General features: G+C 41.5%; 1 protein-coding gene across 3 annotated transcripts in view; it reads left to right on the top strand.

Annotated features, from left to right (window-relative positions):
• Positions 1 to 25,150, top strand: part of ANGPT1 (angiopoietin 1) — a 1,129,183-nt gene that overhangs the window by 572,746 nt on the left and 531,287 nt on the right. For all 3 annotated transcript variants that reach the window (XM_069621500.1, XM_069621501.1, XM_069621502.1), the window contains exon 4: positions 15,038 to 15,270. In XM_069621500.1, the coding sequence (XP_069477601.1) occupies positions 15,038 to 15,270 (233 nt within the window). The remainder of the gene's footprint in view (positions 1 to 15,037; positions 15,271 to 25,150) is intronic.

Genomic DNA, 25,150 nt, shown 5'->3' with positions numbered 1-25,150 from the left:
AAAGTCAGGGATTCCCAGGACGTTGGGAAAACAAGGTAACAGGCAATAGAAATCAAGAGGCCACAGGGGCCATCTTGTTTCCTATCAGGAATCAACTGATTCCAATAGCAGGGCCTGGATATCCCAAAATGGAGGATACTCAGAGCACCTTTCAAATTCAGCATGGAGCTGCCACGAGCCCATACCCTGCTCTGTGCGCCACACATAGGTGCACAAAAACATACATTAGGGGCACAGGGTTGCACCCCCACCCATTGGTGCCATAAAGGTATCCCATGGGTCTGTACATCAAACCATAAACAGGAAGAGCTGCACTGCCAGGAGTCCCATATGGACTCCTAGGCAGAAAACAATGCAGAACACAAATGGAAAAGGACTACAGGACAAAGACAGGGAGACCCAGTCCCTCCGATGCAGTTCCAGCATCACACAGGGATATGCCACCATTTTAGTTCTCAGACTCACACATTCACAATTATGAAGTAACTGGGAGATTCTATATTGGTTAGGATATGATCTATGTTTATCAGGAGATTTTGGTGCTGATTCATGGAATTTGTGCACTGAAAAACAGGGATTTGTGTACCAATCTGCCTACAAATCCCGGTTTAACAAACAGGGATTTGAGGGCAGAAAGGCACAAAAATCCCCTTTTTTCGGCACACAAATTCCATGAATCAGCCCCTTTCACTGTAGAAAAACGAAATTGAGAACACGCAGCAGTTTAGGGGGTGACCCTTAAGAAATAGTCTTAATCTTGGAACTGCTTAATGAGAGTGTCAAATAGATCTCTGCAAGTTTCTGCAGGAAGATTATTTGTATATATTGTTTTGCCATTTGGTTTTGTTGGGTGTCTTGACCCACGTTCAAGTTATTACGCTGCAACATTTGGTGCTGTGGGCTTAGAAAATCCAAGATGGCTGAAAAGCCCACATTTGTGCCAGAATCCAGGAAAACCGTGCAGTTTTGTGCACACCAAAATGGTCGCCTGACCTGCCACCCACCAGTGCAAAGAAAGATGGTTCTGTTCAAAATCTGTTTTTATTAATGTCAAACATTGCTAAGATCATGGGCACGAAACCACCAAACAAAAATCCAACTCTGGTTGAGTGTTCTACTTTACTCTAATGCAGATCCACTTCAATGCCATGTCAAGCAAGGATCATATACTATCAAGTAAAATCCTTTCTTTTTGAAATGTACTAATTCAAGACAGCTCCCAAAAATAGGTGCAGTACTGGCATTGAACACTAACCGGCGCTAGCGATCTAAACTCTGATAGGAGAACTGTATTTCAGGAGTTGCAAAAGGATCCTGAGCTAGCTGGGACTTCAAAGGCTTGCTGATTAATGAGAATGCTAAACCCCTGCTGTTCCCAGGCCCTCACAAAAAGGCATCCTGATTCAATTAACAGTTCAAGAGGCCTTCTGTTCATGGGAAACATTCACACCTGCCCTTCCCAGCAACAGCCCAGGATATCACATGGCCCTGTTGATTGGGATGGATGGGACTTCCCTGCAGCCTGCAGGAAACAACACAATAGACTCTTTCAATTGAATAGAATATGCTGATTTGATGTGTATCTGTAAACAGTGCTCTGCCTGGAAGGAAGGACATGTGATCTCTGACTCACCAAGTTTCTGGGGGCGGACCCAGACACTTTGTGAATTGAATTGAAGGCAAATATATGTTTTATAAGAATACTGATAACTAATTGTAACCGGATGACAGAAATGTACAATTTGGAGATCCTTAATATGAAAAATGTACCTACAATTTGAGTCTAAACTCAATTCCGTACGATGTTTTGGGACCGAACCCCGCTATTTATTAATATTGCAGACACTGTGCTTATGCTAGAGACCTAGGAAATTACTGTAATATGCCCAGAAGGGGTGTGTACCTCTGTGTAAATTTGGATAAAAGTCCAATATTGGAAAACCAATCAAAAACGAAAATAAGTTGTCATTTCTGAACCCAAGCTCTTAGGAAGATCAGAGTTGGGCAAGAATGTACCTTAATTCATCTGTGATGTGTACAGGTAATTTCAACAACTTGTGCATCTGGGAAGCATGTGTGGTTATGAAAAATCGTTTTTGTAAGTAAATGCAAAGGGGAGGGACTTCAGCCAGCCATAAAAATAGCATCACTCTGACTCATCCTGACTCACTACTTAGTTCCCCAGTGAGAGCACAGAGAATTCTCTAGCCTATCAGGATCATGAGAGGGTGGGGCATAGAAAGTCTGCCTCCCCACCCACTTTCATAAGACATAAAAGGAGCCACTGGGACCCAGGTAGGGACATTCAATTTCCACTTCAAACTGATTTCTTGCGAAGCATTTTGCCGGACCAGACAATATCCAGAAGACTCCAGAACCAGAACTTAGAAAACCAGACTCCAGATTTCAGAACTTGCAGCAGAGAGGCCTATTCCAAAAGTTGAATGCTTCTCAGCAGGCCTCAGAATCCAGCAACCTAACCAAACTATTAAACAGCCAGGCGAGCTGTTTGATTCTGGCCTAGAACCTTGTGCCAGAAACACCCAGAAAGCAGAGCTGTATGCAGTGCCAAGAACTTTTGCCGGAACCAGAGATCCAGACCAGCAGAGCAGAGCTGTCCCAGACCACTGTATTCAGAGCCAGTACCAGAGACCGTCCGTTGCGAGTGAAGCCCAAACCTGACCAGACCCTGACGGCCTATTTCAAATTTATAGTGTGAGTACTCAGCCAGAACTGTGCAAAACCAATCTCTTAGTTTAAAATAATCTAATTCAAACTATTTTAACCTATTTAGAACTGCATCATAGAATTGTGTGTCCATCCTGTTGATCCAAAACCTTCCATAGCGCATCTGTCATTCTAAAACTTTAATTTTATTTCTAAAAATCTACCTCCACAAAAATGTCTGTATCATTTGAAAGCTAAGATCCTCAGCTTTCCAACAAGCCCTAAACCGACTTTCTACTCCTTATAGTTTTTCCGTAATCGCGCTCGACGCAGTCGGAAAAAGTGCCGCGAATTGCAACTAGCTCATTTCACCACCTGTCAAAAATCGCTGTCTTTTGCTTTGCATTGCTGAAATCCGTTTTCAACCTAAAAATCCCTCATGTATCACCACCTACCCTGAATCGCCTATAGGGTATTAAAATCATGTTTAGCATATTTTCCCTTCTTTGCCTACCACATTTAAAAGTACTTTTGCCTGTGTTTAAAATCATCCCTGTTTCTCTAAGCTTACTGGGGGGAACGGGAACTGAACTACATTTGATTGTATTCCTGAGAACTCTGTGCTCTCCTTCCCATCTTTTTATATTCTTGAAACCATGAAAGTATTCTCTGCTACCTTATCCTTTCTATACTCATTCCTAAGTAATTGAAAAGAGTGTGCAATTGTAACATTACCCATTGTTGATCAACATTATATTCATAAGTGTACTATCAAATATTAATTTATTTATAAAAGTGTGATATATATATATATATTGTTTAAATTTTCCAATAAATCTTTAATTTGCAAAACAAACCTACTTCTTGGCTCAGTGAGGTCAGGGGGATTCAAATAGAGGGGCGTTATATAAGGGTTTATCATCCAGATTATAACTTGTCATACAAATATATCAATAAGGGCTTCCCTTGTGCATCCCAGACCAGGCATTGACTTAGTTGGAGTGCTTGATTGAGGTCATTAACAGTTTTAATAAAAGATGATCAAGAACTGATAAATCTGTAAATGATATCCTCACTGTGACTTTATTTATTTTATTTATTTGTACATTTGTAGAGCGTGCAAAGCCCAGAGGCATCTAGGTACTGAGACTTAAAAGGAGGGTTACAATTTTTTGACACTTTGAGTGAATATATTTGCACAGTAGGAACACAAGTATATTACACATTCAGGGTTTACAGTCTGACTTAGAGGCAAGGATAACAACAGATGTGATGAGTAAGGCTAAGTATGCCTAGGGTTTGTCATGGTGGTGGTGGAGTCATCACGGTGGGTGCTGCTAGCTGAGAGGCAAGGGGGCTGTTGAGTAAGGTCAGATCTGAAAAAGGAAGTTTTTAGTTTTTTTCTAAATGATCAGAGGGAGGTATCCTTTCTTAGTTGTGTAGGGAGGGTGTTCCACAATTTTGCTGCTATCAATGGAAATGTTTTGAGGACTGAAAATAGTATTATACCTGGTCTTACATAAGAAATAGTTGGATATATTGTTATTTCTTATAATTGCTAATCACATTACTATTATCCATCAACACGGTGCTTGTTTTATTCATTTCTGAAAAATTAAAGGGTGAGTAAACCTGATTGGATTTCGACACAAAGCAACAATGTTAAGTTGACTTAAACATAGTGTGCTGCACTCTAGAGCCAACTTACTCTTTTTTACCTTCACTTTCGTACATGTTAATTTATATAAAATAGACATACGGATGATTATTGAATATTACCCATCCTTTACTTCCATATCCATTGTGGAATATGCCCAGGATTAAATATCACCCACCTGGTCAGAAAAGAAAACCAGGCTCAAACTTGTGTGAAGATGCAATGATCCCCATTAGGACAATTCACACAGATTTATTTGTATTTTTTATTTATTAATATTAATAACCCACTTAATATCAGCGTGTGGTTTCTAAGCGCGAGATCGGGAATCACACCTGTTTTGCACCACGTTGTCTTGCTTCCAAGACAAATGCCTTGCCCCTGAGCTATCCTTCCTCCCTTTGGTTTGTGTTTCTTCCACACCCACAAACTGATTAGGCTAGGTGCCGGTTAATGCTGCTATCACTCACCCTCCTGATTTTGAATACTGATTGTGTAATTATTCTGACTAGTGCAGGAACACATTCAATAAATCCACTTAGACATTTGGTGTGCTTTACATTAACACACTGTAGGAATGTATATACCGTGTGTAAGAGAAATGAACCTGCAACAGTTGACACAACATCACTTGCACCCATGGGAAGTGCCAATGAACATATTGCTGCAGTGATACATAGTAAAACAATACATAAGAGTTTCAGTGGTCAATGACATGTTCCATGGAAGCTGTCAAAGAATGTTAGTGTATGGCAGCATTGGTAAACCTGCATCTGAAGACAGTGAGGTCAGGGTAGGCCCTGATTTACAAAGCTTTTTTCAAATTGGATTTTCCCATTGAAAAGGCTTCTGTAAATCAGCCACCTAAGGGCCTGATTCATGGAATATTTACCTGATTCAAAGTAAATTTCAACTGCTGAAAAGTGACTTTGCACTACGGACACAAACCCTGATTCATGGAACTGTGCAAAGTGTGTGTTTGCCGTGCAAAGTCCAGCAAACTCATTTTGTACTGCAAAAATGACTATGCGCTGACTTTGCCCGGACTTTGCACTGCAAAAATACACTTTGCACGGTTCCATGAATCAGGGTCGGCAGTGCAAAGTCACTTTTCAGCAGTGCAAATTCGCTTTGAACCGAACAACGATTCCATGAACCGGGCCCTAAGTCTCTTCATATTTTGTCCTTAGTGCTGCCAGGTGACAGTGTGAGTCTTCTGTGTGTGTTTTAGACAAGATGTGGATGCATAGTATTGTTACCATATTTGCGCTGGTGAAAGTGAAAGAGAACATCGAGATGCACATGCGTAGGTGCAAATAGATGTGTTCAGCTATAAGTTGAATTCATTTGCATCATGGAAGAATATTGTTCATTTACGTTGTACATAGTTGCCCTTATGTTACAGTAAATGTGCCAACCTTACTTTTCAATGTCATGACCGTTGGCAGGACTCCCATCAGCTTCCCTATAGGACTCCCATCAGCTTCCCTATAGGACTCCCATCACCTTCCCTATAGGAATCCCATCACCTTCCCTATAGGCCTCCCATCAGCTTCCCTATAGGACTCCCATCACCTTCCCTAGATGTGTTCTCAAGGTTGCTGGTTTTCGTTCAGGCGCAGAGCTTGCGACCTATGAAGCTACACCAGAGGTACACAATGAGATGCAACCACTGCCCATTAAAAAACAACCGTAGCAAATCCAGATGTACACAAACATGACACATCTTTCATTGCCTTTGTCTGCACAAAGGGCCATAGCGCTACATAATCCAAAAGCCATCAGAGGCACTGCAAGCGCTTGGAATGATGTACCTTGCACAATGTGCTATTACAGAAATTGGGCTTGCAATTGCAAGTGCATTTACACATGTGTTGTGCTGGGTAGATCTTGCATGTAGCTATTGAAGCCTGAGCAGAAAGTAAATGGGGTAAAATAACAGCACATTTTTGTAAGGTGCGTGATTACAATATGACACATTAGGCCTTATTGTGGGTTTGGCAGCATTACCTGGTAATTATGCACGAACGTCACACATTATTTTTAGCCACACGTTAGTCCCCATTTTGCAGCCCTTTTGGAATTCATTGGGGCTCGTCAATTACCATGACGGTTATTGTCACCATTGCAAATGGCGGTAATACCATTCCTTTCATCCAAATGGCTTTGGGCCTCATTACGACCCAGGCGGTAAGGTACCGCCTGGGTCGTACCTTTACCACCATGGCGTAAACTGCGTTTACGCCATGGTGGTTGGCGGACTTACCGCCCCATTCCGAGGTTGGCGGGGCGGTAAGTCCCCAATCCCCATTTACCCTTCCCCATTCCCATTCCTGGCCCCATAGGGCATAATGGGAGTGGGGAAGGCGTTAATTACGCCACCGTAAATTACGGTGGCGTAATTAACAACAAGGTCCCTTAGCGCCATGGATTTTAACACCTGCTAAAAGCAGGTGTTAAAACCTCCATGGCGCTAAGGGACCTCGGAATCAGGCGGTAAGGGTCGGCGCTGTTTACGCCGCCGTAAACCCCTTACCGCCTGGGTCCTAATGAGGCCCTTTGACTCGCATGGATTTCAAACCGCATAACATTGTTGCATGCACAACATGAGGTATCCTGTAATGCCACCTGTTTTACAATTACCCCCGAACTCACTTTGAAATCCGCTGTGTTGTGCTCTAAATTCTGTTAACATTCATAACATCTACATTAATAACTTTTAATGGAAGGAAGTGACGTCACACCTATTCCATTCAAATTCATTTAAGTCTTCAAATTCTGCATGTGTGCGATTTGTAAGCAATGGATTAACAAAGTATGTGTTTTGATCGTATCTGTTCTCCGACACATAAACACTTACTTAGGAAACCATTTCTGAGAGTCCTGCACAGTTTGTTCTTCATCTGTACATGTCTGGACCCGATTAAATAGTGAGCTATGTGCAATAGCTTGACAAAGGGATTCTCCGAACGAAGCAGTCCTTCTTCCAGGGGATTATCACAAGTGTTGACTGCATGTTACACTCATCCCCTTGGAAGCCTTCTCTGGACACAGAGCACTTACCTTCCTGGTACTGTATCACAAGCTTGGTCAGGGGATGGAGGAATGTTTCTAGACATACCTCTGCAGTGCAGCAATGCTGGGCAATCACTTTGGCTTATCACTTATCCAAAGGTATGTGGATGACTCATATAGTGCTTGCTGTACCTTTTCACTGCAGCTGATGCTGTGTGCAGTGCTTACATAGTGTGATACAGAGCAGACCTGGTAAAAGGCTCAGCAACATTCAACTAGTTCAGAGTCAGGAATGGCGTTACCTCATTGCTGACAAATTGCAGGGATTACACCTGCACTGGTCCACCTCGCGTGTGTAGCTTTGAAGACCACATAGGACCGTTCCTCAAGCAGCTGAAGTAGAACTGAAAAGGAGCTTTCCATTATTGAGAAGACCATTGTGTGTTGCTGTGTGTTGCTGTGTGTGCAAGTTAAACATGTTGTTGGGGAAGGGGGAAATTATGTGTGCCTGCCTATGCATTCCGTTGATTGCATTGCAGTGTGTGTGTTCAAGGGAATTACAGGTTTGGGGAAAACGGGAACTATGTCTGTTGCATTTCAGTTCTATCTACTCATTTCAAATTAATTGAATAGTCTGTGTAGCTAAAAGGCTGGTTTTGGTATATGCAGGAACGGGCTTTTGTCAAGCAAACATGGACGTCGAGCCACTTGCTCACACAAGCACCTTGTATTCATAGCTAAACACAGTGTCCACTCTTTCCGTAATGCAAGAAAAAACATCACAAAGCAGATTCCACAGTGAGGATGCAACAAACAGTTGACCTACAAATAAAAGTTCACCAGTATTATTTTCCTGGAGGTACAGGGTCTGGACAAATGTACATGAGGGCATGGGGGAACCCTCTCTAAACACAAGAAGGGGTTACTCTGTGATAAAAGTGTGATGATGGACAAGTAAATATATATTTGGTACATGGCTACTATAAAAGGACCCGCAGTTCCATACACTAACTAACACAATCCCAGGGTTGTACCCCTCAGAAAAGAGTAATTCAGTTCACGCAGACTGTGGGCATTGAAAGTGCGCCAGTAAGCTTCTTCCTTGGCCCTTTCAGCTTTCACAGAAGCTGTGTTGCCATGTTGGCATCTGTACTCATCACACACACGCCTACCACAGACACGAGCATGTGCTACAACTGTCTTGGCCAGAAAACACCTTCAATTGCTTTGAGCAGGAATGTCCCCCCTTACCTGGGCGATTTTCAAGTAAAGGTATTATTACCCTCCAAAGAAGGGAACTCTTCTCCAGTCCCCAGTGTTTCAGACACTTCCAATGGTACATCTTTTCTTTCTCTCTTCACTCTGGTGGCCTCTGACAACCATCTGGATCTGGCCTATGCCCCCCCACCCCCCAAGCATATCTAAAAACGAATCCTTCTTAATGACCATTGTCCCTTGCCAGCTTCTGGGTTATAGCCCCGGTATTTCCTTGATTTCTGAGGAACTGGGCTAGCTCGCTCAGCCACCAGCTGGACTCTTATCCCACTACTCTCTCTAGCAATACACCACCTATCGGGAACACCACCCTAACACCCCAACTGCCGGTCTCCTTCTCGGGTCATGTATACTGCTTCAGAGAATTAAATGGCTCCGCGGTTTCATGGATACGTTGGACCGTTTCCTTTTTACACCTGTGTTGCAGGATTAGATATTCTTTACTAGCCACAACTTTGCTGAAGACGCTCCTCACTCTTTACCATCTGATTCATATATTGAGTTTATGCTAATTGTTAATTCTCTGTAAGGGTTTGATTGAGGGCGACTCTGGGAGGCCAAACTCCAAATAAATTGCCCATCATCTTGAAATCGTTTATGTTCCCTCCGTGGTTTGGTCGTTCCTTTAGGCCTCCTCTCTGTCTGTAAATCACTTCTCCCTAAAATGTACTGTTGAGTGGTCTCTGCTCTCTTTCCTGGACCAAAAAGTGACACCTGTTCTCCACATCCATGATTGTAATTGTGACACTGTCTACCTAAGTACTAGGATGCATGGAATTATACTGTTCCTCTCTGCGATTAGGTTAACAGAATCCATCCACCCCAAGAAGGGAAGTCCAAGCTACTAAGTCAGTTCCTAATATCTCCTCAGCTGATGTGCCATCCTCTACTGTCCACTGGCGCCTCGCCATTTCTGTGCCACTTCTGTGGGAAAGTATTTTCTCTTGGTGATGCAATAAAGTGCCCAGGGTGTTATGGATGGAAGTATTCCCTGGGTGGATGACTGGTGGACCCCATCCAGGATAGCAGTAGAATGGCTCCGTTGACTCTTCATGATGCCAACATTCCACCTCCAGGGATTGTATCAGGGTTGCATATCGCAGACCGGGCACATCACATGACTCCCAGAATCCCACAGTCCCTCTCTATGACCTGTCAAAAAGGTAAGAGACAAAGGGCCTAATTCACAGACACATTTTATAATGGTAAAACCCGTTTGGAAAACGCTCTGTGAATAAGGGCCAAAGTCTATAATTTAGTGTGTACAAAGTGAAATGAGTGCATAAATGCAGTAGTACTATTTCTCCCCAAGGGCACTATGTATATACACAGACATTAAAATGCACTGCACAGAGATTCTATCATTACAATGTTCACACATTATTTACTTTGGATTTACTAAAATCACAATAGTATGACTTTTACCGTCAGCTTTTTGGAGCAAAATTATCATTAGTTCATCAGGGAACATTCAGTTTGATCATAACTGGACATCAATATCGATTTATCAGTGCATTATTTGATGTTGAGTTATATGGAGGCAGCTGTAATACAGAGTTACTGCATATCACCCCAAGAGGGAAGGAGAGGAGAGGAAGAAAATGCAAGGGGGCACTACCATGAGCTAATCAATCACACATCCTGGCACATTCAGATCACGGTTGGTGCAACAGGAATTGGGATGGGGGTGAGTACTGAAGAATAAAAAGCAAGTGAGGCTGGCAAGTATTAAACGTATAGAGGATATGTGCATGCACAGACAAAAAGTAACACAATGTCAACAAAATATATGCACCAGGCCAGATGAGAGGACTGGTCGGCAGGAAACCATAGTTCAATTCAAACTATCCATGTCTTCCTGAATGAGCAGAAGCAAAAGGTAGAATCTCTTTGCCCCGCTGTAAATCATTCTGGCAGGGATACCTATTTAGGTAACTCTGTTTTTAGTGTTTCCCCAAACCTCAAAAGTCTTTCTAAGTTCTCATTATCTGCTGGGAGGAGTTTCCATAGACAGGTGTGTCCTGTGTCAATCGCGTGATTGTCTCAGATGTGTCTGCCTCAAAGTTGTAAGAGACAGATTTCTTTGTCAGTTGAGGATATTAACGTACTTTAAATTTGGTATCTTTTGTTGAGGGCAAATACATAACCTAGTGCCATGCAATGATAAGCTTTGCGAATGAAGCAAACGTGTTCAAAATCGATTGTTTGTTTGTATGTTTATTGAATTTCTAATGCGCACCAGACCTGGAGGTAGCAGGGCGCATCAATAAGAAGGTGCAAGGCTTACAAAGTTACATAATGAATAGCAATATGACATAATAAAAGTAGCTACAATACAAGGTGTAGATATGAACATTCAGAAAAAATACAGTTTCAATACAGTGAGTTCCAACAGTAATGTACAATAATTTACAATAATTTACAGTGATAGGTAGCGATGTATACAGTTGTGCAAATGTCTCAATTTACACTAGTCTTCAGTCCGGTTGAGAAGGGTGATATAGCTCTTTCTAAAGTGTAGATAGGGTTGGTCAGCTCTCAGCTCGTGGGGCAAGGAGTTCCAAAGTTTGGCGGCCTTCACAGGGAAACTGCTGCCGCCAATCTTTGTGGATTTGAATCTCGGTACCACAAGACAGTTCATATTAATAACTCTAGTAGGCCTATTGGATGTTCTTCTCATCAATTTGTCAGGTAACTAGGGGAAGCATTGTGTAATGCTTTATGTGTCAAGGTTATGGGTGGACAGCCATTTATGTTGGCGCCTGATGGAGGTCATGTGCACTCTTTTGTTGATGCCTAGTGCGGCTCTAAGAGCGTTGTTTTGTAATATTTGTAATTTTTGGATGCTGGTTTTGTTGGCACCACTGTAGAGGGCATTGCAGTAATCTAATCTGGATAGAATTAATGCTCTGGCCCAGATAATGCAATTGTCGTTTGAGAGGAAAGGCTTGCCAGCTCTGGTAAGCTTGCACGTGTATGCTGTGGTAGAGGCCAGGGATTTCACTTGTTTATTGAAGGACATGGTTGCGTCCAGATAGAAGCCCAAGGTTTTTACCTCCTTTGAGACTATAGTGTTGTTACCATCAATGGTGAATGATGCGTATTCATGACATAAGTTGCTTTAGTTTCAGTGGAAGCTAGTGCAGGGCCTTCTGGGATTGACAGCTTTGTTGTGAATCAAACTGTTAGAGTAGTCCAGGCTAGTTGATACTAAAGCCCTAGCAGCCTCCTAATTGTTTTGCATATTCAAGAATGGCAGGCTATGCGTATTCATGTACCATTAGAAATGACAACCTTTGGTGAGTTACTATATCTTCTGCTGCAAGAGAGGTTGCAGCGTAAAAAGAGAGAAACACACTGAATTTTACAGGTCAATGAAGGGTCAGCAAAATGCTAGCAAGGGAGTTCAAGTGCTTCATGGCCAGTGGCACAATATATTTTACATTATCAAACCACTAGCCGTGGCCTGGTGTATATTTTACAACACTGCTGGCCTTCACCCATGCCCACTCTATTGTTTAAAACACTACCAGGCCACTAACCATGGTCCTGGCTAGTGATTTATCCACCCCCCGCCTGACTGTAGGTGTAAAAATATTGTTTTCCTTTTTTCCCATAACCGTGATATAATTACTATGTAGTACAGATAGCCAGGGTTATTGGTAGTTTTTTTATCGTGAGAAATTATGAAAATAAAATGCTTCTCTGCACTCCCAAGTGTCGCCCTGATCGGTGCCTGCTCTCCCGACTCCCCTCAAGGCCTCCTCACCTTCCCAGCCCTTTCCCATTCCACAACACTCGTTTCCGTGTCACGCACATTCAATCCTGTTCGCCTTTTCTTCTGTAGCTGCGGTTATCCTGCCGGTTTTTCGCGGCTACGTGAAATCGTTTGTGATCTTAACTGGCAAAACAACCCCTGACCTCTGTGATAGCCATCAGGGTCAGAGAGCCATGGCAATTGTCATTGATGCGCTTCAGCAATACTGCTTTATAAATATCATACTATCATACACACAAACATATAGAGATACATTTGCAAAATGAAGAGATCTTTGCAAAGTCTTTGAATGCAGGTCCAGGACAAAGTACTTAATGTAACTCAATCATAGGCCCTTCCATTCGTTTGAACAAGCATCCATTGCTCTGTTGCGAGGGACTATACAAAAATGTGTTCTCTAAAATGCTGACCAGTACAATTATTACACGTTTATCCTGTATCAAAATTGAATTTGCAGTCAGATTTGTTGGTAAGGGGCAAACGCGGGACCAGTACCAAAATAAAAGACAAATCCAATTACACAGAATAAGGGGGGCAGGGGTTGGGGGGTGTCCCCCACTCCTCTTGTTCAGTGTAATGGGAGTCATGGTTTGCAGGGGTGTCCCCAGGTCTCCATGAAATGGGGAGCTCGGGAGGAAAACATTAATTAAAAAAAATAAAAAGACCCTGTGGCCCTAGTTCCAAGCCACATTAGTGGAAGGGAACTGACGCTACAGGGAAAGAGATGAGTTGGTGGGAAAAAACAGAAGTGTGCTGTCAAAAGGTATGTAGGGAGGGGAGGGGTTCGGGAGGCGGGTGGGCAATACAAGCCAAAGTGATATATGTGATCACTGCACGGCACCATCATTTAGGTCAGCATTTTGAAAGTCAACATTATGAGCGGCGCAGTGATCACATAGATTCCCTTGAAACAGAGCATGTGCAGACTTACTATTAATAAAGCTGTCTGATTCCATTCCTTAAGGCATCTCAGCACTTTGATTTCAGTCCCACATCAATGCTTGCTAGCTTTGTTAAACTGCTGAAAATATGTGGCAGACTCCTATAAATGGTGTGCGGAACCGGGCATTATATTCTGAGGTTTTGCAAGTCTTTATTAAACTCAGGGCATGTTATTGACACTCGGCCTCATTATAAGTCTGGTGGTAATCCTGCCAGTGCTACCGGTGGTTTGCCACCGGAATCGTAAAAGTTACCGCCACCTTGCTTCCCGATGCCACCACGACATTACAATTCCCGGCGGACAGGTAGCTAGGTGCCGGTAAAATGCTGTTCCCCATTCCCATGGAGTATAGGACTCCACTGGAATTGGTACACAGAAGCACCGGCATCGTTGTTAACGATGCCAGTGCTTCCGTGACACGTCTGCCTACCATGGCGGCAGTGTGTCGGGCACGGCAGCTTTGGCAGGTGTAATATGCCGGTCTGGAAATAACAGTGCCGTAACCTTACTAGCACCCATGTTTCTGTACTGGCGTGGACAGATTGAGCCCCACTGACTTTCTGTCTGTGCTTATAATAGCACTGCAGCAGAATGTATTAATGTGCCTTTCTTAAGAATTTGAGAAAACCTGTCTGACTTCCTTCTTGTCACAGATGCCTCAAAGCACTATACTCTATGAATATGGCTTTGCCCCCTATTATTTGGAGCTTTCAACCTTTCAATGTGACTTGTTAATTATTATTGTGCACTAAGCGATAGTAGTTCTTTGTGTCTCGAGTGTTATACATGCCAGTGAAACGGACATTCTGCTAAACTAATGTATAGACCAAGTCCTGGTATTATGCTTATCGGTTTCTATTTCAGCAAAATGTTTACATTGGATTGGTCTAAAAACCCAGGTGTGACAAGCACTTTGGGAGTTCTTTAAGAACAGGATCAGTCCATAGTTCCCATATGAGAGACATTGTTAATGTTTTTGTTTTCCCCATGAAACCTGAAAGGTTTCCCTTTATTGATCGTCCCTGAAAGCATTACAGACGTTTATGCCCCTATGTCATCTCCATTTTACCAAGTTAACGCATTCTTCTGATCTGCACTTCAATATGATATGATATGATGTGGTATTTATAATGCGCTTGTACACAATTGTTTCTAGGTGTGACAATACAAGGAGGGGGAAACAAGGGAGGACAAAATAACGATCTTACTAGGCCTTGTGTCATTCGTTGTACTTTGTTGTTAGGTTAATATGTGCTTGACAGTATAATATATGTCATCTTTTATACCTTCAATGGTTTACAAAAACACAACTATGTGTGTGTGCTGGTCTAGTTAGTGACAGGGTCTGAATATAAATTAACAAGAAAGTGATTACAAGCTATTTAGGACTGACAATGTTAAATGGTGTAAAATGAAAATACCAGCTACCAAGGAACATAGACAACACACTGTTTACTCGGAATGTCGATGGTTAATGATACCTAAAGTGAAAACAAATATCTGTATGGCTAACCTATTATGACTCTTCCGTCAATTACTTTAGCCAATGAGTCTTGTTTGTCAAGGCCTGCATAGTAAAATAACATGGGTTTGGATAGTAAATATGGGAGGAGGGCAACAATGATACAAAATGCACCCTGCCTTTCATTTAACTGGGCTGCTTTATATTACACATTTGATAATATTGTGTTACTTTACATAGCTTGTTGGAACATAAAATATTAGAAATGGAAGAAAGACACAAGGAAGAACTGGACACACTGAAAGAAGAGAAAAAAAACCTCCAGGAATTAGTCTACCGCCAAACCTCAGTAATACAAGAGCTGGAGAAGCAACTTAATAAAGCAACCACTAACAACAGTGTGTTGCAGAAACAGCAGATGGAGTTAATGGACACAGTTCACAGTCTGGTCAATCTTTGCTCTAAAGAAGGGGGTAAGTAACATGTTATTCTAATACTCAAATGTAACAGCACATTGTTTAATTTTATGTTTTTTTTATTTTTTATTTGTGTTCAGTGCTGGTCCATCCCAGAAGATCTCATAGTGCATTGTAAGGTTCAAGAGGTGTGAGCTGAAACAGAGGTACACAATATTTGTCAGAGCAGCATAGGAAGATTAGGACAGACTGGCGATTGCAGGGGAGGTGGAGAGGTTGTATTACGTGTGGGGAAAGAGTTTTGTTTAACAATGCAACCATTTGATTTTATTGCACGGAGAATCAAATCAAGACACATTTTTTGTTGTACAAATCAAAGTAAAGCAATAGAAAAAATGGCAAAGCTACTTAAGTTTATTGTGTGTAACATTAATAAATAGTAATTCACTTTGAACACAATTGTGGTATAGCTTATTCCGATGGAAAACATTCAGTTAATGAAGGCCATATTGCAGGGTGGGAACAAACTAGTGCAGAAACATTCCAGGTTGACAAATAACGGTAATATAGCTTATCAGACAGTGCTAATGTTCCAAAAAGTTTTTACATTTCATTATTTTTTGATAATTTTTTCATTTCTCTATTTAAATTTTCTTATACATACAACAATATCAATATCAACATTCTATCATCAATTAAATCCTTTACAACATTTAATTCCTATTTATAAATCATCAGTTAATAAACTATAAATCCCCACAACTAACCCGCTATTACTAATACAACCAACAAATCCCCCCTGCCCTTATCTCCCACCCCCCACCCATCTTACTTAATTACTTAATTAATTAAGTAAAAATTAAAATCAGGGCTAATGCATATCCAGGTATTCCCCCAAATCTTCCTAAATAAAATGTGCTTTCTTTTTTTTCGACCATAAATCACTCTTTCCATCTCTGCTTATGTCAACATTTCATCTGTCCAAAGCTCTACCTCTCGTGCCAGCCTCGTCTTCCAACTTCTCACTATCAGTTCCTTTGCAATTGATGCTCCCCTAAATAACAATTTGTGTTGTGAAACATTTAAATCCCCCAGGAGTTCATAATCCCCTAAAATCAGGGTTTTAAAATCATAATTCAGAGCTTGACCTCACACATTTCTAAAAATGTCACATAATTCCTTCCAAAAACCAATTACTCACACACATTCCCACAGCATGTGTTCTAATGTTCCACTCCTATGGACACAACCCCAACAGCCATTCTTATCCAACAGTCCTCTCTTGTGCAATCATTCAGGACTCCAATATACTCATGATTTTGATCTGACGAGACCTTTCGCCTAGACTGATTGAATACAGGCTGATATTCCTACACATAGTCATCCATCGCTCTGTCATAATCTCATACTATAATCTCCTGCTCCAATTCTCCATCAATGACTCATTGCCCTTAGATTTAGAAACAATTAGCCTATAATATTGACTCGTCAATCTTCCTTCACCCTGCCTGATACTAGTTGATAAGCCTACAAAATCTGAAACTCTCTCAGAAGCCACTTTACCAATCACTTTTTTTAATCTCCTATAATCAGCTGGAGTGAAATTCTGTATTTCCCACCTGTCCCTCACTTCATTTGCCGTGAGCTATTTTCCCTCATATCTCAGATCACCAATCCATTTAATTCTGCCCAAAAACCAGACCGGCTAAAAGATAGTTTTTCCTTTCTCCTTAATTTTTTGGTTGTACCATATAGAGGCATCTAGGCTCTTACATGCTTTATCCCCAGTAAATTCAACAGCTTCTTCCATGATTTCCTCTGAAATATAGTTTTGGGGTTCACCTTAATTCCTGGTCTTGATGTTGTTGTTAAAATTGCCTTTGGCATCAATGGTCCCAAAAGACACACTTCTGCATGTGCTTATTCATTTGGTTCCTTCTCCAAGAATGGAATATAAACATGTGCCATAAATGCCAAATGGTATGCATAAATATTCGTCACTCCCAAATCACCTTTCTCTAATGGTAACTGTAACTTCCATAATTTCAACCTTGGTGGTTTGTTGTCCCAGAGAAAGTTCTGCAGAAGACCATCACATTCCTTCCAATATCTTGTACCAATTTTCAACATACTTTACTTTAAATAATTTGTACCATGCAATCCATGGACCCAAAGGCTTAAGGGCGCCAACAAAAGACACAAAACTACAAAAAAGATAAACTCCAGGGGGGTGGCAAAGCCACACAGGAAGCAAAAAATTAGATGTTAGTTAAAAAGCTAAGTCTTCAGTTTCTTTTTAAAAACTTCAGTGGATTTAATACCCCTGAAATCAGGGATAATCCATTGCAAGCTCTAGGAGCCGCATGCAGAAAGGACATTTTACTGGCCTTAACGGGATTGCATTTAGGAACATTGAGCAGATTAGTATTATTGGACCTGAGGCACATAAACTCTCAGAACCTGATAAACAAAATGGGTCCTACTTATTATTATTTTAGCCTAGAGGATGTTAAGATCGTAACACAAAAAAATTAAAATCTCTGGGTGTAATTTTTGACCAACACCTCAGCGGCAGAGGAAGACACTACAAAATGAACATGGTCTTTCACGTTGAGGTGTTGGTCCAACACTACACCCAAAGTTTTAACCTTTTTTTGTGTTACGATCTTAACATCCTGTAGGCTAAAATAATTATCAGTAGGACCCAGTTTCTTTTATCAGGTTCTGAGAGCCTACACCCATGAGCTCAGTCTTTTCCTTGTTTAAGGCAAGGTTATTTTGAGCCATCCAGTTTTCTATAGTGGTAAAGACTTTATTAAGATAGCATTAAGATAACATTCATCCTTCTCAAAATTGCCAGACAATGGTATAAGATACTGAGTGTCATCAGCGTAATTGGTAAATTCTATACCATTGAGCCCAAGATGTTTAAAGAACGGGACAGTGAATATGTTATACACACAAGGCGAGAGGCAGGCCCCTTGCGGCATGCCAAATTCTAATATTGTGCGGGGAGATTCAGCCTAACCAGAGTAGACTCTACACTCAGGATTGTTTAAAAAAGAAGAGAGCAATATTGCTGCCTTGTCAGAAATGTTTGCTACCACCCTGAACCTGGGGATAAGTATAAAGTGATCAACCAGGTTGAAGGTGGCTGAAAGGTCTAAACGCATAAGAAGGGGTGGCAAACCTCTCTCTAAATGATCTACTAATCTTGACTTCAGTTCCAAGAGGGCGGACTCAGTTCTGAGCCCATGCCTGAAACCTGATTGGAATGGATGAAGAATTGGATAGTAGTTAAGATGACCAGAAATCTGTGCATAGGTCACTGGATTGAGAATGTTCAATTAAAAAAGGAGTTTTGGTACGGTATCTTTGGTGTGGAGTTCATTTTTAGGGTAGTCACCTTTCCCCATAAGGAAAGATTCAATACTTTTCATCTTTCTAAATCCCGTTTTAGTCCCATGTTTAAATCCTTCATATTTTGATGAACCATTTCCTCTATCCTTGGGGTCATCCAGACCCCTGAATATCTGATTTTATCCATGCACCATCTAAATGCAAGTGAAGTAACCCATTGCTTGTCACAAGTCACTATCAAGGGAAATAGCTCTGATTTTGCCCAATTGATTTTGTATCCTGAACATTCTTTAAAATCTGAAATGATCTTCATCAAGGCAGGTAACAAACTTCCCAACTCTTTTATCACCAGTAATAAGTTATCAGCATAAAGCCATAACTTGTTTCTACTTCCCCAAAACCCACTCCTTTTATATCCCTTTCTTGTCTAATTGCAATTGCTAGAGGCTCGATCGCATTTAAAAATAAGAGTGGTGACAAGGGACACCTCTAGCCTAGTTCCCCGTCCCAACTGAAACCTGCGGATCTCAAACCATGTATTCCTATATCTGAAGTTGTCCCGGAATATAGCAATTTAATCCAGAATATAAAGCCCTTGCCCAAACCCATTCTGTCCAACACAGCATACAAATATGTCAAATTCACCCTATTGAATGCTTTTTCAGCATCTAAAGATGGTATTGATATGTCATCACAATTATCAGCTGCTTGTGACATTGTTTGTAGGGGCCTTCTCATGTTACTAGTTGCATGTCTTCCTTTTATAAAACCAGTCTGGTTTTCATGTATTATCTTTGGCAGGAAACCTCCAACCTTCTAGCCAAGGTCTTTGATAATATTTTGTGGTCCATGTTCAGCAGGATGAAGGTTTTACATTTCAAAGAGAAATCACATTCTACTTCTATGTTTTATGGCTATTTTTGCACATACTTCAAGTTACTTCACGTGTTCGATAAAAGTTACCCATTTTCTGCAAGGGCTATCATTGGCTTTGTTTTATTCAAAGCACCTTTGAATAGAGACTCTGAGAAGACTAAGAAAAGAGCTGGGTTTTGGAGCTAGATTTATAGTGCTTCTCCTCGAGAGTTGCGATTTATATTGCCCCCCCTTTCAAAATCCCTCTGCTACTGTAACCCTAGCTGGCTCTCTACTATTGACTCCCTGTAGCAGCAGGCAAACGGGAAGGAAGAAGGAAAGAGGAAATACGAGGAAGTGCAGGAGACAGATACTTCAAGAGGGGATCCCTGGAATTAACTTTAAAACCATACTTTCCAGTGACCACATTACAATGAAAGCAAGTGTCTGAACTAAATGTCGTTGATTTGAGTATGGTTGTTGAAAATAAATGAACCAGTGTTCTAGAAGTGACAGAGGGCCCGATTTACAAACCGTTTTTTGAATGGGATTGCACCATGTTAAAAGACTCTTATAAATCAGGCCCAGAGGTGGGAGATTAGTGGAGTATGAAGAGAGCACACAAAACAGTATGGGGGTCATTACGAGTTTGGAGGCAGCCATGGCGCTATTAGCACCATGGCTGCCTCCACAACCCAGGTCCAGGTCCGGTCTCACTGAATGGGGACTTACCGGGTCATTCCAACCTCGGAGGACCGGTAAATACCCATTCAGTAAACCATTCCCTATTCCCATTTGAGCACCCATAGGGCTCAATGGGAATGGGGAAGGTGCTAATAACAGGCCCGCAAATTGCGGTTCCTGCAAAATAAATGTTTGTGAGCCCCCCCCACACCTCCACCCAGAATGGAAAGTTTAGGAAAGAGTCTTTTAAAAATAAAAAAGTGAATGAGAAAACTAAAAATGCAGTTTCAGCCAGGTCCCCATTCATTTTCCAATCGAAAGAAGGGTACATTTTTTCCGGACCGCATAGTCAAAACTACTGGATAGATTTGGACCAGGTTTAAAACAACTTGGGCCCAAAGCATTGACTCGTGATTGTTTTGTGGTTTGGGGTTATTCTGTCCATTACTTTTTAAATTATTTGACAGAAAAGAGTGTGCCCCCTTCTCCAAAATAGATAGCTATATCTATGGTAAATTGACAAGAAACGGGGTATTTATAAATGAAACAGCGGCCATCTTTTTTTTTTCTCATTGTGAGAAATAGCAGCGGCTATACCCTCGATTAGCCGAAAATGAAAAAGCACGAAAATGTCATTTGTAGATGATAAGTTAGGGAAATGACTTTACATTAGAGATGGGGCAGAGGGGGTTAATAGGACACCAAGTTAAATTTGGAAGTTGGAGGAGGTATAAGGACTGAGTTTGCAACACAAAGCTTTTCTGCAACATCGGCTATCGGACAGAATAGCAGCAGCTACCCTAAATATGAACTGAAACATCTTCACAGAAGTGATTGTTGTGGGGAAACGGAAGAGGGAGGGGAACTGGCACAGATGTAGGGGACATCCGGTGAGGTATTTTTTTCTATTTATATTCTTTTTCTTTTTACAGCTACATCATTGCCGGAGGAGAACAATCACTGCTAGGCATCCATGCAGTAACCAAGATCAAACCTGCTTAGCTTCAAAGTGAGAAAGGGGCCACCCCTCTCAGGCCATGTTGTCTAATAAATGAGAATAAGTTACAAGACCATTTAGAGCAACATATCCTGAGGGGGCTGGCCCCTTCCTCACTTTGAAGCTAAGCATGGATGGGAGACAGTCCACAGCCAAAGATGGCAGGTTGTTTCTTAGTTTTAAATATATCATAACACACTAAGAAAACATACAGCTCCCACAGCCTGAGGGGGCTAGCCCCTCCCTCACTTTGAAGCTAAGCAGGGTTGGTCTCAGTTACTGCATGGATGGTACCAGGAACAGTCTGGTGCCGTGTGTTTGTTTTCTTTTTAAATATCTCATAAAACAATAAGAAAACACATGGCATTTGCTTTTTTTTAAAACTTTTCTACTGTCAGTCCTTGAAAGGTTTACAGAGACTGTTTCTTTGCCTTTTGCTGAATTGGATTTTGTTATTTGAAGTGTGCCAACCAAGAATGGGGGGGGGCATAATCGCACGTTGGACACTGCTTGCCTTATCTTTATAAAGCACAGTATTTTTGAAAGCTAGACAGGAGGGAGAGGAGGGCAAATGATGAGAGGGCAAGTAAGTCATGGGTATTTGCCCACAACGTGGCAAGAGAGTTTGTAATCTTGGACACAGGTTCCGCCATTCTCCCCTGATTGTGGATGAATGCTTTTCAGGGCACAAGTAAAGGACACGTGTGTGAAGAGCTTAGGACACAGCACATGTTTTTGTTTGAGGTTGTCAAGCTTGCTCAATTATTTGTCTATCAGGATTTTACTCAGGTTGTCATGTCCTAGTGCAGACGCTTACCCAAAAGGCCGCTAGAATTTGTTTTGTATTGGGATTTTGTTTATCGGGCAGTATTTCAGAACAGATTGCTGGGTTTAAAAGGTGAGCACATTGTATACTTTTCCAGCAGATTTTTTGGAACATTTCTTCTCTCAGGTCATTTTATTACTGTTTCCATCCTACTTAAATGTGGTTAGTTGTGGTTGTGGGATGTATCACAGTAGTCACCAAGAGACCGGCCATAAAACAAAGGGCTTGAAGCACGCTTCTAAACAAAAGTGTGTGGTCCATGGCAAATAATTTAATCTCACTGAGCATTGCCTAAAAACATTGTGAGTCCTCAAAGCCTGCGATCAGTGTATACGATATACAGTGGACACAGTTCACAGCTGTATCCACTGGTAAAGGCCAAAATATATGGTTGGTAGTGTGAGAAACCTGAGGGTTTCCTCCCATGTAATTCCAGAGGATCCTTTTTTTAGGTGTCTATGGAAGGGCCATTACTCTTGGTCCCATCCCTGGGGGCAGACAAGCGATGGAGGATCAGCTGGTTGCGGGATCCTTGGGGAATGGACTTGGGGAACCCTTAGGTGAGACACAGTTTTCCACCATTCCCAAGGAAGTAGATAACTATCTCTCTGAAACTTGTATTGGGTATTTGGATATGTATCCCTCAATACCTGGGAAAACTCCAAACCTGTATCAAGGAAAAAGGAATAGAAAAGGAATAAGAAAATCTAAAAACAAAGTTATGGGAATCTTTTTTTCTGACACTAACCCTAACATAAACTCCCTTCCCTCAGAAGTCACAAATTGTTGCAAGAACCAATTATTGCATTCCTCACTATTCTTATTTGAAGATGGTAAGAGAAAGAAAGGGTCAAAACCATTATTCCATTATCATACCAAACTTCATGATAAAAATAAAGCCAGGTGAGGAGAATTAAATACATCACCTATTTGTCCACAACAACTTGTCTATACCCCCTTTTGTACCATACTCCTACCTGAACCTTCCCTGATTTTCATGGGGCACTACTCTTCCCCAAGCACCCACTTCCCCTCTTCCTTTAATGAAAGGAATGAGACGAGGAAGAGGAGCATTTTACCAGTATACTCTTCCTTCCCAAAACATCAAGATGCCATTAAAACGACAAAACTACATTTTTATACAGAATGTCCCACTAACAAGGTCAGTCAAAGTCATGCACTGTCCAGAGATTGTATCCACCTGAAGCCTGTTAATACTCCCTAGTTGTTTAAAGGAGTAGCTGCAAGCAACAGTCAGAATGAGTTGGATGCCGGAAAGGAACCCGAGAAGGAACCCAAGCCAAAAGATAGAGCTGACAGGCTACTGAGAAAGCCTGAGCACCCCGAGATCTGCATACTGAGAGCCCATAGTTTGAGAAAGCTAGAGAAAATGTGGCAAGGGAGTTGTCTCTCCAAGGAGCCAGAAGGGGATTACGTGGTAGGCTGATCTCTGAAGGGAATTCTTTGAGGAGGTGCTTGTCCCCCTGGGCCAGCGAGGCAGCCTAGGTGCATCTGAGGGCCAGGCGAGGAGCCCCTGATCTCGACACAACATAACCACAAAAGCTACACTGAAGTAATCACAACCGGTAAGTTAGATGGGAGCCCGGTTGGTGAAAGACGCAAAGATAATTTGTTGCAATTGAAAGATGCACTGAAGAGAATGCTTCAATTGTACTTTGTGAACTGTAATGTGAAAGCGATAATTGTGTGAGCGAAGGAAACAACGTACGGGTGTGATCGAGTGTATGTTTACACGTAGTCGAAATACTGTTAACATTTAATCACTCTCCGAAAGTGCAGAGGAGCTGTGTAAAGCTCGAAGTAGGAATAAAATAGAAGGCAGGGGAGGGGAGTTGCACAAGATAGGAAGAGCAAGCTGAACCCCCAAAAGAATCTAAAGCGTGCCTGGGCCCTGACCCTGCTTGTGAAAAAGTAAAGAAGCTTAAGAGTGAATGGGGCACGATACCATGAATCCAATGTATCAGAGTGGCCATGCACACTGACCATGGCTGAAGGCCATTCTTAATGCCATTTACTGTTGTAATGTAATTTGTGATGTGATCAGTGATATGATCTGTGATGTCATCATTGTGGTCATTTGCTGGATAACATGGGGCACAAAGTTAAGGTGGCTTTAGCTGAATTTCAGGGGTTTTGTTGTGTAAAGTTCTCCACCTAATGTCCCTGCAACTAACGTCTTTTTCCTTGAAAAAAACTATATATTTATGTATATATTTATATGTTCAATGAAAGAACGTTGGTAAAGGAACGTTATGGTTAAGTTGCACTAATAAAAACATATGACCTTCATCCAAAAAAAAATGTTAAAGGGACGTTATTGTTATAAGGTAAAATCAAAAAAACAAAGAAATGTGCAGGTTATGGTAAACTATGCATCAAAAAATTGCGCCTCCACCATGCACTACTAAGACTAACACCCAGGACATTATAGATGACCTCACAAATGGCATCATCGATGCCATCACTCATGACTTCACATATGCAGGCAGTTGTTTTTGTTCAGTGACAGTATGCATTTTAAGCAGAGGATTTGATCTGGCAATACTGCATTGCAAACATAATATACATATTTTAAATGTGCTGTATATGGAGACCTTAACCTTGTGCTATGTTCTTAAGGTACTTTCCTTAGGGTTTGGCCTGAGCTCATGGTACACATAAATGGAACAATAAGCAGGCCCCATACAGAAAATACTATGTTTATACATGATGATGAACTCTAATCATAGGGTCATTTTCTGGTCATAATATTTGTTACCACCTTACTGGAGTTTTCCTGTATGTGCCTTAGATTGTAAGCATTGATGCTCTACATATACTTTTATACTTGCACGTGTGTAGTAATTCTTGCATTGTTAGCTGTTGATTCCAAGTTTAACTTTAGTCATGATTCTTATAGGCTTGGATTTATGATTCTGCTGCTCGTACATACCAGATTACGAATACCCTTCTTCTATGATCCATGCAGCAGCCATTGTTTGTGCATTATTAGATTGCAGTATTAACAACTCAACTTCAGTAGAATGTTTCTGTTTCAATAGGATAAGTACATTTTGTAATACATGGAGTAGTTCATGAGGGGACTCCCAGTCACCCTACATAAAATCGAACCCCTTGCAGGGGCTCTCTATCCGGATAGTTACAGAGGAGTGGTGTCCAATGTGAATTCATCAGCAATATCATCGAGGATGCCT

The sequence above is a fragment of the Ambystoma mexicanum genome, chromosome 5q, assembly GCF_040938575.1.
Source record: "Ambystoma mexicanum isolate Mex_15411 chromosome 5q, UKY_AmexF1_1, whole genome shotgun sequence".
NCBI classification, from domain to species: Eukaryota; Metazoa; Chordata; class Amphibia; order Caudata; family Ambystomatidae; genus Ambystoma; species Ambystoma mexicanum.
Note: the sequence above shows the minus strand (reverse complement) of the source record. Positions and strands in the feature narration are given on the sequence as shown.